This window comes from Stigmatopora nigra, chromosome 12 (genome assembly GCF_051989575.1).
Source record: "Stigmatopora nigra isolate UIUO_SnigA chromosome 12, RoL_Snig_1.1, whole genome shotgun sequence".
NCBI classification, from domain to species: Eukaryota; Metazoa; Chordata; class Actinopteri; order Syngnathiformes; family Syngnathidae; genus Stigmatopora; species Stigmatopora nigra.
This window is the reverse complement of record NC_135519.1, coordinates 6,851,631-6,866,340: the sequence shown is the minus strand read 5'-3', so window position 1 is coordinate 6,866,340 and position 14,710 is coordinate 6,851,631. Positions and strand designations below refer to the sequence as shown.

Genomic DNA, 14,710 nt, shown 5'->3' with positions numbered 1-14,710 from the left:
GCACTGTCCTCTATTAAGTCATGGTACAAAAACAGCTTTGCAAAGTAGACATAGAGATGTTTAGATGCAAAGCAAGATACTTATGGTAGGCAGAACATAAGCTGACAAGACAAGGTGAATCCAATGATCAAGGGAAGTTTTAATGTGTAGCCTCCGGCACATATTCATAATTCATGTCCTAATAAAGCTTAGCCTAATAGTAAGATAATCAATATTCCCCAGGTGGAGCTGTCTGCAATTTACCACTTGTGTAATGACTCTTCTCCCTACCCTGCTAAAGTGATTCTTCTTTCAGCTCATTTATTGCCATTGACGGTGCTAGATGTCTAATAATATGACCCTTTTTCATCCTATTGGTAGAATGATGTGACTGTCTATCAATCAAGTTTGTTTTTTGGTTTGCAGCCTATTTGAAAACACTATGCATTCTCCACCTGAAGTCACTGCGTCTGCACGCAGCTCTCTTGGAATACTAAAAGGACCAAAAGGGCTTTGACATTTAACTGTGACTTGGAGGTGACCACACACTCACACACACACACAATTTCCTTGTACATCAAATGGCTGCTGGAACCTCAAGATTACAAAAGCCTGGTGAAATAAAAGCTTTGACGTATTTTGTAATTCATGCAACCTTAGTCAGTTTTCCAATATAATAAAAATAATGGTGGTAAAGGTCATGTAGGAAGGCATCACAGAAAAATTATATACTTGTCAAGGTAGTGTTAACACCCTTTTGATCATATATTCTATTTTATAATCACATCCCCTCCCCTATTTTTTGTGTTGTTGATATTGATGTTGTGATACATCATATCAACATATTAAAAAATGTAACATTTAACATTTGCAGGCCCAGGGGTGGATTGGTTGGTACTTAAGAGTACACATTTTAAAGTTAGCATCATATAATGCTGTTGGACACTATAGAAATAAAAAAAATATTAAAATGAACAACTTTGACCCGGTGCCAAATACATTATCACAATGTGGTGCACAATATCCAAAATGTAATAACCACCAGGTCCCAAATAATATAATTTTTAGAAATGAATTATATAAATAAAAACAAATAAAACTGAAAAACAGTTCATGGAAACAAATAAGTCTCTAAAGTTGAATTTCCTAGTTGGAATAAAGGTGGCCCTTTCTGCTGTTGCTGTGTGCATTTTCTCTTGAATTGTAGTTTGCTCAAAGGTCTTGGTGATTACTAAGCTGTATGTGGCATTACCTGCAACTTGTCTTGTAAGAGATGGGGGTGCAAGGTGCAGGAAGCATGGCAACATGGACGAGAAGGCGTAGATCTGATCTTCCTAAGCGTTTCAGCAGCTCCCATTGGCAGTCAGGAGAGACTCAAAAGATACATACATACATGGGTGGGGGAAAAAAAAGAAAAATTGGAACCATTTTTTAAGAGAAAATGACAATACAGCATGATGAAAAGCTCAAAAAGGGACATTTGCATGCAAGCCCCGCCTTACCGTCTTATTGTGTTGATTTTTGGCTTCTAAAAAAAAAATCAATACACCTTAAAAGCTGATTTTCACTTGATTGAGATTCTCTGCTGGGTCAAATGCATCATCTCTAGTCATGAAAGAGGGACAACAAAAGTTGGCACAAAATAAACATACTTTCAAGCATCATTTAATGTCCTAGCAAAAGCGGCTGTTCTAAGGAGTGATTAAAATAGAAAGTGCATCTTTTTGTTCACTGGAGTTCCAACATAATAATAAAAAAAAAAAATCCAAGCAAGTTTTGTATACGTCAGATGGCGAAAAATCCATAATCATTTGTGTAGAAACAGCAAAAAAAAAGAAAGAAAAGGGGGAAGGGTCACTCTATACTGGAGTATTTGGTGGTATGGTGTCACTCAAAGGCACATCACAGCTTTGTATCTCACAGGGATTGTTGCACACGCACAGAAGACACACATACATGCACAAGCCTTCAAATGACACACAGTCTCATGATCCATGTTGTTGATCCAGCTTTTTGGAAGAGGGAGAACCTAACGTTTAAGGACATCAGCTTTATTAAAGTGGATATGATCCCAGAGATATCAAATGTAGCGACGCGTAACCAGAAGGGGCTTTTTATCTTTTTTTGTCTGTTTTTTTCTTCCTCTCTCTATCTCTGTAGTGTTTTCCTTATCTTTCCTCCTCTATGCTGCAAATGTTTTAAATATCATCCTTAAAGAATGACCGCTACAACGGCCCAAAAGATGACGAAAAAAAATTAGTAAACATTCATCTCTAAAAGGTAGTTTCCCTTATATAATTTCCTCTGTCATTATGTGTTTATAAACAAGTTTAATAACATACCAATCAGTGGTTATTTCACAACTGGGATGGGGGGCAAATGCACAAAATGTTTACACGCTTTTTAAATGAATAAAAGTCCTTGTTGACTGGTTTTTTTTTCATGACGAGCATAGCATAGTTCAGAGTTCACCTCATGGCGTCGTGGCTCCTCACATCTCCACGCGTTCCACTTTTATACTATTATTAGATCTTTACATACAAATATGGACAATCTAGCGGCTTGAGCTCCAAAGGCGCCAATCTTTTTTCTTTCTTTTTTTGTTTCTTTCCAAGGCGGCGTGAAGGGAACGACTCATACTTGGCCATCGTTGGCGGGCTCGTCCTGACTGCTGCCGGGTTTCTCCGAATCTTGAGCGGGGGGCTCTCGGAGGATGAGGGCAGCGCTCTTCTCCGAGAATTCGTCGCCATCCGCTTCCAGGCCTTCCGGGCAGTGGAGTTTTAGTAGTTCCTCTCTGAGTTGAGCTGTGTGTCTCTGCATCAAAAGAAAAATGAAGGCCGGGAAATGTGAATGCTTCTTTAACTCCAACACTGACAATGTTGATGACTATAGACGGCCAATCTATTTGTATTTGTTTATTTCGCCAAGTGCAAATATCAAGATTATATCTGTACTTTGTATCTATTATTTTTCCTTTTGCATTAATTAAAAAAAAACATCATTTAAAATTCATAAATAAAAAGTAAATATTCTCTTCAATTGTGTCACGTTACTTCAAAATTAAAAGACAGATCTAAATATTCTTTAATTCCTGCAACTATTTATCATTCTTTGATGACTACTACAACTTGTACAAGCCTTTTCACCTATGTAAAAAAGCATTTAATTTTTTCTTTTTTTTAATAATTGGACAAAAAAATCCATGTAAACAAAGTAGACTGAACCATAAGTTAACTGCCAATTTTTTTCACTTTCATCAGCCTGTGACTGAATGTCACTGTCATTTCTGACTTGTACCTTTAGCGCCGCGGCATGATGGGACATGGTGCGCCCCACCCTTTTGTCGCTGCTATACTGCTGAATGTCAGCGATCCATTCCTCGCACTGAGACATGATCTCTGTTCGCTTCAGGTAAAAATGTTTGTGGATCACCTGGAAACAAAGATTGAGGGGAAAACAACTCAATATGCATATATTCCGATTATATTTTCCCCCAAAAAATTTAAAAGCATTTCTAAAAAAGGGCAGTAAACATTTTCTGAATGGTGACTTTGGAAAAGCCAGCAACAAAAAGACATGGCAGACCATATTTTACCCCTGGGCCTCGAGTTTGACACCAATGTTACACGGACTGCTTAAGCTTTCAACTAAAATGTCAGCCTGACTCCACTGCCCATCCAGGTCATCTGTCTTTTAAGTATTAAAAAAAAGACATTTGTGATAAAAACCCACTTGTGAGCATTTCCATTTTTATCCCTCCACTACCACACACACACACTGACGGTGCTAAGATTTTATTGGATGTAGTAACATAGCAACAGCTGTGATATGCCTTGAAAGCAACAGGGAAACTAATAAGGCTGAAATAAGTCGAATAAGCAGCAAGCAGGAGCGTAAATGAGAGTAAAGGAATAAAACAACAGGGGCTGGAAAACATGGAGCGCACTATTGCAGACACATATTTCACACAAAACAACCTGAGTTTATTACCAAGTTATAATTTGACATCTGCTGTTCACCACTCTCTATGAATATCAATCACATTCGACCCTTCGCTCCACTGCTTCTTGGTTTTCCTTGAGCTAACTCACTGGTAGTAGGGAGCACAAAATGTATGAGTAACCCTTGATCTACCGCAGACCTGCTAGATTACTTATGGTCACTGCTGATTTGCTGCAAAGGAGCAGCAATAGAGGGTTTGGAGACCACTTTTATCTCTAATCTTCCTTCCACATCCCTTTTCCGCTCTATCCATCACAGTCACGACTCTACATCTCCTCCCCCCAGCTCGCCTTCGTGGCGTTCGTTACATGCGGCGAGGTGAATTGATGGTCTCCGGCTTGGACTGAATGTCTCAAGGTCACTGATGTGTGGTTAATAAAATAAAAAAGGGGGTAAATTTGAACTCCCGTCCAAGCTTTTTCCAGGCCAAGGAGGGATTTGTGACGGAAATCGGTAAGACAAGCACATGGCTGACATTATGCGAGGGCGTTGCAAACATAGAGGCTAAGAGAGGATGTTTTCCCCCCAAGGCTCGTGTCGCGCCGGCAAACAGCCACTTGACTTTTGGTATTTGGACATAGCCATCAATCACGCGAGGAAAAGACGTGCTTCATGCCAACCGGGGCCTATCGTGGCGCGCACTAACACAGGAGGAGGGGAATGTGTAGACGGAGATGAGGTCCACTGGCAGATGAAGATCCCTAGTTACCAGATAAACTCAGTGACATTTGTGGTAATGCTGTCTACTCATTATTCCATAGGCAACCACAGTAGAAAGACGAACCAAGGAATGGATTAGTGGAAACTGTCTTTTCGAGTGTTGGGTCAAGGACACTAGTGAGTCGCGTTGGCATCATACAGTCATTATTCATCTTATTCATCGTATTTTAAACTGTGGCCTAACCAACTCAGTTGGTCTTCCAGACAGTAGCGTTGGGTTGAACATCAGCTAGTTATAACTAGCTAAGACCATCAGGTTAGTAGTAGCTATTGTCCAATCATGAGTCACATTGTGAAACTCTTACTATGTTTATCAGTATATACTAGACATTCCTACCATTGTAAGTGGCAGCAAAGTGCAAAACAGTATTAGATTGATTGCTGTTTGTATAAGTTGTATTAGTGTGTGTGTGTGTGTGTGTAAGTTTTAGTTTGTAATTTTCTAATTTTTATGTTACTTAAAATGATAACAGTTGATTGAAATGAACAATTTCATAAATGTGTATCCAACATTATGCATTTAATGTTAATTTGAATGAAATTTGGTTTTAGCTTGAAACCAAATGGACATGTAATTTTGAGAAATGTAGAAGAACTATGAGTGATACATCTGCACACAGCTTACTCACATATTTCAGTTAGGTGCAAGTGTATACTTATTCTTTGCCTCTCTCACATTCATAATTTAGCACACAACCAATTGTCCTTAATTCTACCTGACAACCTGCTGCTGCGCAATTCAAGCTTGTGGAACATCCTCCACATCTCTCATAATAGCTCTAGTTAGCCACTCCTTTCTCACACAATTATACTAAAAATAAAATGGCATGGACACAGCCCCCTTCAAATCTTTTTGAAAAGGTGATATAGATGAGGAGGTATATGTGCATTTAGATCAATTAGAGACAAAATTATGTCACACAGGATGAGATTGTTTTAAACAATAGATTGGGACACAATTGTTGTTGTTTTGTGATTTTACCTCTTTGAAACATGGTGAGGGGTTCCGCATCTGTTCAAGCATGGCCCATTTGACGGAGGCCTGACGTATGTTGCCGTCATATTCCCGTGAGCTTTGGGTGCCATTGGGAGTCCCACGGGAGCGCTCATATCCTGGCTCATTGAAGTAGGGTTCGGAGACCAGGATGAGGGACTGCACTGACACCAGCACCTAAATGAGAGGAACCACCACGGTACTTTAAAAAAAGGCCTTGCCTCTTGTACTACAAGGGCCTTTTTCTCCCCATTATTGATCTACACTCTACAGCATGCTCAATAGAATGATAACAAGTGAATACATATAATTATGTGCCTTCTGCACAATTTAAACGAGCAAGTAGTCAACTCCCAAGTAGTCCGGATTTGTGGTCATTGTCCCTTACTGTAAAGATTGGATTATTGCAATTGTGTACAGGTCTTAACAAGGGTCTACTGGCATTAAGACTTAGACAATACTTATGAATGATGATCAATATACCTGTAAAAAGCTTGAGGTCTGTGGGTTCCACTTCTCCTCTGGTCTTCCATGCCATGTATTAAGGATACTTAAACATACCTGATAAAATACAATAGAAACAATTAGGATATACATCCAGAAGTCAGTCATATAAAATAAAGAAAATGTCATGTGTTTAGAAATTGAAATTCAAGCTTTTCCATTGAGCGATTTCACTCAAGTTAATATCACTAAACTATGCAGTAACTGTAAAATATCCCTGTGACTAACATAAAGATGTGTTTTTCATTCATTCTCCAATTATCTAATACATAAACTTGACTCAAATTACATCACATTGAACCTCAAGATATATTAATTTTACAGTGGAGTGATCTGACAGATTTAATTTAAGGCATTTGTCATTTGACACATAATTCAAGGATCGATATCAATCCTGACAAAAGACGTCCAAGGAAATTATTATCAAACCCATTGCAAGTCATTTAATATGCCACTCCTAACCCCTCCCCCATTGAGTCAGCATCCCTTTTATCGGTGTGCAAAATTGCACCAGGCTTTGTCCGAGCCTTACCATTGATGTAGGAAGCCCTGGGTATTTCTTATAGCAGCTGTCTAGACCTATTATGGAAATACATGTAGACTGTCAGCGGCTGCCTAAAGAGCCGCAGCAGATGGTGAGCTGAAGCACCTTGACCCGCTCCCTTAAATTACGGGCTGCCTTAGACAGCACGAGACTGGGAGACTTGGCAGAAAATGAATGACTGTTCATTCGCTGCCAGTCTCTCACTTCAAATGAATTGGACTTCTACTAGTTGAAAACCCATGTAAATTCACAGGAGAAGGTTGGAAAAAAGCCACGTGACTGAAACTGTTACGAGTTCAAATGTATCCACTTACTTTGCCATCATTGTAGAGGTTAGGGTTAAAGCGCACACTGTGTCCACCAGTTGTCTCCAGATTTACCAAAGGAGGAGAATTTGGATAATCTTGGGGGAAATATACATCAAATTCAAAGCACCCATTGGCGTATGGGGTGTCGGCTGGGCCTGTGATAAGAACCTGCAAACAAAATTAAAAAGTAGAGTAATACTATTTAACAATACCATTTAAAATGACTGGATGAAATTTTTTGGGAAGACGCAATTAGCATTGAATGGAGGTCTGAGGTAATATGAATATATATATATATTTTTTTAAAGGCAACTAAAACACTAACTGGAATCAATGGCTGTAAGGAGGTGCTTCAAGGATATACTGACCCTGTTTAAGGTAGGGCAACTTTTTGCTGATGTTGCCATGTACAACATACACAAGCCCCGGGAGGTAAGTGAGAAGAAAAGCAATTCTAGTGCTTTACTCTCCCAACATTTTTCATTTTATAATCTAACTGAAAAGTGGCACAATAACTTCTAGCATTGCTAAGTAAGTATATGACACGTATGTGTCTCAATGGCAGGTTTACCTTCATGATGTCCAGTCTCTCCTCATCACAACGGACAAAGACACTTGATGAGGATGAAAGAGGCAGAGAGGTGGAAAGGGTGACAGCCTCCTGGGCGAGACGGCGGGATCTGGCTGCACTGTTTGTATCGCTGGCATTCTTCACCTGAGACATGTAATGGTAGTTGACCTTGAACATCAGCTTCCCATCATCATCTTCTGATACCATTTCAAAAGTGTCTGAATTGAGAAGAAATCAAGAGTTTAAAGTGGCTTCTACAAGCAAATCTACACACACATTTTGAAAATCACATGTACATAACGTTTGAAGTATCATTAAAGCAGTAGCAAATACTGCAAGAACAGAAATTTGATGCTTCCTTTGTTCAAGTCCGTTAGAGATTTATACTTGTGTGCATAGAATTTGTTTGACCAGCCTGCAGGCTCACAGTCTTGAATTGTCAACCTGCATTTGTGTTTCGTTATACTCATACCACCTGTCGGTTTTAGCCTGTGAAATCAAGAGCACTTATGCTGTGATAACCTCAGATACAAAGCTTGTTTGCCGTGCATTGAGCACTAATAAAACACATTGTGTATTAATGCCATTTCTCAAACAAAATCCTGCCTGCAAAAATCTTCAAGTAGAATTCCTTGAGATCTATTATATTCAAAAAAATCAATAATACAACCATGAGATAATTGAGCTTGACAAGGTTAATTTAAAAAGGGATGAGACAGAGAAGCAAAATTGGAAGAGGCCCAAGTATGATGTCGAGGGAAAAGTAACAGATCGGAATACATTAAATATGACAGAATAGCTTACGTTTACATTGCAAGTAAATACACACCCATGTGTGGACAAGATATATATTTTTTTAAAAAGCGGTCTCACCAAATTGAAGCTTCTTCATTGCAGCAACATATTTTTCTTCAAGAGAGCGTAGGATTGAAAGGGGCTTGGGTCTGCTGGATACCTTTCTTGAAGACTCAACCAATTTCTTTTCTGTTAAGGTGGTTGGAAATGAGAAAGGATTGAGAGTTATAAAGTCGGTAATATTTTGGGTGACAAATGGAATGCCATCTTTAAAAAATGCCTTGATGAAAAATTCCTGACTTTATGAATAAAGAATAAAATTTGCAATAAGTATTTGATTTAAATCGATGCCAGCCAATGAGAAAACCCAAAATGAGTAATAAAAGTGGGAAATCTAGGTGTAAGTTGGGAAGCAGTATGGGTATACCCTGGTTGGCTTGTCGAAGGCTGGTGGTTGCGGCATAGACTATTTCAGCTGTCCTTTGGATATCAGGCACAAGAAGGGTCAAGCCCTCAGGCTCTGGATCTGAACTGTCTGTCTTCACCACACCTTTGCTCTTATCTTTCTTTGACCTGGAATAGAGAATCATACACATTTAGTCATCATAAAATAGTTAAAATTATGCACTTGCTTTTTTCCACTCTAATGAAGCAGGAAACATTGCTTTCTTTAATAGTGTGGAATAAGAGTTAAATAGGATTGTTCATCAATTGCTTATTGGGAAATAGCACCCTATACTGTCAAAGAAAATGAACATAGCAACCATTACTGCTACTTTCTGTATATTCAATAACTAGTGCACCCAGTTATTCAAATCCAGTTCATCTTGTGATGGTGTCCTAAAATCCTGATGGCGTGAAGTAATATATTCTAAAACTAAAACCCACCTGAGTCGATTTGTGTATGTGTCCACGCATGTCTTCATTTTGGCGAGCAGCATTCCAACAGACGTCTGTCCCTCCGAGTGTTCTTCATCCTCCTCTTCTTCATCCTGACCTCGGTCACCAGACAGCGGTAGCAGGAGGGGGACGAGAGATGTGCATGTTGAGATGGCCCTGAGCAGCTCCAGTAATGCTCGATACAGGGGTACATGGCGTGCCATATCCAGGACTATAAAAGACACAAAATAGTGCTTATTAACTCATTGGCTGGCATTGACAGTAATAGAGATGTCCAATCCATTTGGACTGAAAGGTGTAAAGCTCAAAGTATAGATACAATTTGTTAACAAAATAAAAGAGGAATACATTTGACACATTGCATTTTTATGTAAAAGTACATACATTTAAATTAGTCATGACATTACTATGTTGCTCTCTAGCATGTGGCCTGTGGAACATTTTTTTATACTTGATCTGATATCTATCTTATATATATGAAGTCAAGTGCTATGTAATAATTGGTAATTAGGCAGGGTGAGGATTGTAGATTTAGCACAGAGACAAAATAGGGAAATAAAATGCATGATTATATACTAATTAAAATGTTTTACAGCAACCTAAGCCCATGGACAAATAGGCGAGCATGGTGGCTGTCAAAGAATCAGCCCCTCTCACCCCACCGCATTTCATTGCCTCCTGCTTTGTCCTCCGCCCAGTTCGGACCAATTTTTATCTGCCCACTGCTTCACATTGCCCCCACGTCCATCCCTCTTTTGCATAGCTGTCCACCAAACCTAAGCTGGTGATGGGCTGCATTTCAATCAAAGAGCTGAGATGATTGTACCTCCCTTCAGTGTTTTTCCCCTTTTCCATTGGTGTTGTTATGATGGAAGCTGTGCTCCTGCTCCTGTGTGCACAACTCGCCCCCACAACAGGGAGAGAGAGGGGAGGAGAAAAACGCTAAGCGTGAGCAATGTTGTGTCCCCCACCCTCCACGTTCCTCCTCATTCTTTTGCTTCTTCGTTGCCACGGCCATCAGGATCCAGCCTCCCTCTTTTTCCATCATTCCGTTTGGTTATGCAATGCACAGCCCTGCCTTGGTGTCTAACTGGTGTTGAGGACCCACCGTAGTACGTGATACTCGACCGTCTGGCTCGGCGGGTGCTTCTTCTGTCGCGCCACAATCGGCGGAATGTTTGAGCTTTTTATCCTTCTCTGGAATATTCCCAGTCAGAGCTGGCTACTTCAGAGACCTGTGCATTTTTAGCGAGAAGACTGGAGGATTGGTGGCACAGAGAGATCAGCTGACAAACCTACACATCAGCCAGACAATGATACGTCGCTCCAGGTCGTTCGCATCCGGAGTGAGCGAGAGAGTTTATTGAGAAGCACTAATCACCCTGTTTCCCAGAGGATTGTGAAGCAAGGAGGATGTAAGATACAGAAAAACACTATGAAGGAGGTTGTTGGGAGAGTTGTGGAGAAGAGTTTGTACAAAATCGTAACAGGAAACCCTGAGGAGAAGGATGGGGGAAAAAGGTGCGCAGAGAGGAGAGGGCTTGCCTGTATTGCCTAATTAAAGCCAATTGTGACTGAAAACTAGAAGGGTCTGGCTGGAATCAAATTCCACAGGACATTAGACTTGTTGGTTTGAGGAACTGGATGTGAGAATCAGGTGGGTTTCCCTGCCAGAACAAGAATTGTTGAACAAAGCTGCCGAGACTGCCACCATACACCTGCAGGTCTACAACATGTAGAATGCCATCTAATCCAAAAAGCATAGAGGAAGACAATGCTTTACACCAAAACAACCCTGAGGGTAAGACCATTTTTTCAAATTGTGTGTGTAAATTCCTATGAGTAGTGAGGGGAAACGTGTATGACATTTTTTTTTCTCTACAGTTTTCTTTTGACTCATTTTGTGAACTGACAGCCTGCAGCTTTATAATGAACTCATTGGCAGCCATGGACAGAGATAGATTAAGGAGAGTTGCTCTAAAAATTACGTTTTTACATTGACCACATAGTAATGCTGGTATATTACCATTTTAGATTTAAGAAAACAGATCAGCAACCTTGATACAGTTTTCACTGATTCAATGTTTTTCCAAAAATGGACTGACTAGCAGCCATTGATGGTGATAGCCGTCCAATCCATTTTGAGTTGAAAGCTTGGCATTGAGAATGGCTTGGACCTATGTCATTTAATGACTACTACTTCAGTTAGCACGAGTGCTTTGTGGCTGGCTCGCCATTATTATTTGAGTCAAGTTGGATTGACCGGCTATTGCCGTCAATGGCATTCAAAGAGTTCCTGTGTTTTCCTCTACAAAGATGTGAATTATACTCGATAACTACCCACAGCAGCTGGGGTTTTTAATCATTTACGGCACATGAAGAATCAGTGGGCGGATGTGATGGGCCCTAATGTCTGCATTTTATCATGCTTTTTTGACAGCAGGACTGCCTTCAAACATAATCACTAGTAATTTAACGATTCCATCTGAGATAATTTAAGGTAGATGCTTAGCAATTAGTTTCACCTATCGGCTGAGCCAAGGCATAAAAAATTGTGTGTGTGTGTGTGTCCCACCCTACTGCCTGGTCTAATTCCCCATTGATATCCATTAGATGCGCAAAGGTTGCTAGGGCTGCACTAAAATTGTCATTCCAACGTATATCCTAACTGACAGCTTATTCTTTCTTTTGTTTTATTCCAGATACAAGTCACCTTGAAGGGCTAGGCGAGTAAGGATCATGGGCACCACAGTTATCACCCTTGATGATGTGCGAGCACTGGAACTCAAGGAGGAGCAAGAGGAATCAATTTTGGCCATGTTGGGGATTGTCGGCACATTCCTCAACCTATTTGTAGTTGTTTTTGTGTACATTTACACCACAATATAGAGAGTTTCATCACAATTTAGCCTCATGCAAGGCACTAAGATCACTGTTTTAAATTTTGAAAACTTGTGGAAGAAGTTTGACATGAACTTTATCACAAGTAAAAGGTGGAATAAGTCAGCAGGACTTTCTGAAGAGACGAGAAACATGTCAACAAGTCCAGAGTTGGAAAGATAGCGAGACATCATGCAACATCAAGAAGGAATTAGTTGAAACCATGATGAACACTTGGAAGTGCTCAACCAGGGTTGAATGGAAAAAATACAAACTGGCCCTTATAAAGCACCCCGCCCTCTCCCATTGCTGACATAATGAAATATTACTTGTCACTTACCTTAATTATATTATTTCTAAATACAAAATACAAGCCAATGATGCTGGCAATGTTGGGGGAATTCTCAGTAGATGTTTTGATTTTCATGTTACCTCAGGCGAGTCAACAAAGATTTTGACAATAAAGGCTAGCATCTAAAATAAGACAAATGGTTCGCAATTAAACTTCCATTGATTTAGAAGCTAATAAAATATTCACCAAGATATTTGCTTTGAAACAGCTCCAGAAAATAAACAAGTTCAAAATGATCTACAATGGGCCCAGAGCCATGAAAAGCACAATCGATAAATGCCCAAGCTTTCTACTGGTTAAGTAGGCCCCGAAAGGCAATGATAAATCCGCAATTAATTCATGTAATCCATTAGCCCTGAGACGAAAAAAAAATATGGCTCAGAGAAAACTTTCTTTGTGATCTGTCCTTGAATAACAGCAGCAATTTGAATTCCACAATTAATCTAAGTAATCAGCTCTCAGACAAAAAAATAACACAAAAAATGGTTCTAAGAATCTGTGTATATATCCCTAGAATATACCTACCGAAATGTAATGCTCAAATATGAGTGAAAAATGGAGGGGGGGAATTTAGTGCGAGTGTCCTCACCAGGAAAAACAACTGAACGAAAAACTAAACCAGTAATTGAGACCTAAAAATATTTATATACCAACTCTGGTTTCCATTTAATAAAAATGTTCCGAACTACCACAAAAGATACTAATGAATACTATACAATATTGCTCATTTACGGCTTTCTGCAGTGACTTTTGTTTACTGCTTACTTAACTATCATTGGAGTATTGACTTGCAAACATCAGTGAGCTTTGTCTCCTAATACTAAATATTATTATATTTGCAAATCGAAGAAGTATCAGAGTGAGTTACTTCGCTGCAAGTGTCCAATGTCTCTGGTCCAAACTACCCCAGGCACAGTTATCTTTGTTTGGAGTGGTTCATCAATTGTCGGCAGGGAGAAATGTGAAGACCTGAAGGCTTCACATTGAAATTAGGATGAAGTGCAAGGGTCCATTTACAGGGTCATTCGGGCCATGTTTGCCTTCATTCCTCCACTCAGATGTTTTCATAATTCTTAAAATTGGGGCTAGTCTCTTCACAACAACAAATGACCTTGTCTTAAAAAGGACAATGAATGTTGTTTTTCTAACTGAAAACAAATACTACTGTGAATACTAACTGTTATATTCTTTGTACTTGAGTTACTGTTTCTGTGCATACATTGTTTCAAGAAAAAAACTGCATTGGCCCATATTTGGCAAGCCAGCTTCAAGTAAATTTCAAATGTGCAAAACTAAGCAGGATATATTTTTGTGATGGCAAGCATTATCAACTTGTACAGATAACCAGACAAAATGTATGATCTGATTAAACCAATGCTACATACAGATGCACAATTTCATTTCATACCATTCTAGGATTACAATCAATTTTACAGTTCTCAGTGTGCACTCAGTATCCATACTTACCAAGATACTAGTCTCGGTGTACAGTACAAACACCAATACACAAATCCGAAAGGTTACTTCTCATTCACTTAGTGCCAAATACAGTAAAATCAGCACTAGCATTTGTTTCAAAATAACAGTTCTTTGGACATCAGAGGAGGGCTCTCACTTTTCTATTACAGCCAGCTATCTCTGACATTTATTGAAGGACCAGACCTTGGAGGCAAGTGGCCCTTGTGGAGGTGTTAGCCATAAACCCACTAGCTTTTTCTTTGAATGCATCACGATGTTAATTTGGTATATGCAGTGGCATTTCACATTTAAGTGAATTTGTCATTATTTAGGCCACAGTTCAGATGACGTGGCTATATGTTCTAAGACTGTCCATTGATGCAATTGACAAAAATCATCACCCAACCAGCAAATATCGCAGTTAACCTATATATATGTCCATAGTATGTTCCGATATACTGGCTGGCCGATATATCTGTCGACATTTCCTTCAAAAAGCATTTAATAGAGGGGCTCTTACCAGAATCATTGCGTAGGTAGGAGGACATAGCAGGGATGAGACAGGACTGACTGAGTAGTTCCTGCAGCACTGCTGGAAGAGCTGAGCTGTTCTGGGTTCTGCTCTCTGCTGAAGATGTATCTGAACTGTGCAAACTGCTGGAACCTGCAGCATTAATGTAGCTTGCCAAGACCTAGAAATCAA

General features: G+C 39.6%; 1 protein-coding gene and 1 long non-coding RNA gene across 3 annotated transcripts in view; one reads left to right on the top strand and one right to left on the bottom strand.

Moving 5' to 3' along the window:
- Positions 1 to 1,628: 1,628 nt before the first annotated feature.
- The window catches only part of birc6 (baculoviral IAP repeat containing 6), a 37,465-nt gene continuing 24,383 nt past the window's right edge, over positions 1,629 to 14,710 (bottom strand). For both annotated transcript variants that reach the window (XM_077730330.1, XM_077730331.1), the window contains exons 64-73: positions 14,528 to 14,699; positions 9,306 to 9,528; positions 8,845 to 8,990; positions 8,496 to 8,606; positions 7,623 to 7,840; positions 7,058 to 7,219; positions 6,179 to 6,256; positions 5,684 to 5,872; positions 3,277 to 3,411; positions 1,629 to 2,793 (exon numbers count right to left, since the gene is read on the bottom strand). In XM_077730330.1, coding sequence (XP_077586456.1) covers positions 2,614 to 2,793; positions 3,277 to 3,411; positions 5,684 to 5,872; positions 6,179 to 6,256; positions 7,058 to 7,219; positions 7,623 to 7,840; positions 8,496 to 8,606; positions 8,845 to 8,990; positions 9,306 to 9,528; positions 14,528 to 14,699 — 1,614 coding nt within the window. In that variant the 3' untranslated portion in view covers positions 1,629 to 2,613. The remainder of the gene's footprint in view (positions 2,794 to 3,276; positions 3,412 to 5,683; positions 5,873 to 6,178; positions 6,257 to 7,057; positions 7,220 to 7,622; positions 7,841 to 8,495; positions 8,607 to 8,844; positions 8,991 to 9,305; positions 9,529 to 14,527; positions 14,700 to 14,710) is intronic.
- On the top strand, positions 10,171 to 13,935 carry LOC144205452 (uncharacterized). Its single transcript, XR_013328090.1, has 2 exons — positions 10,171 to 11,118; positions 12,020 to 13,935. It is a non-coding gene; the product is annotated as an uncharacterized LOC144205452 (long non-coding RNA).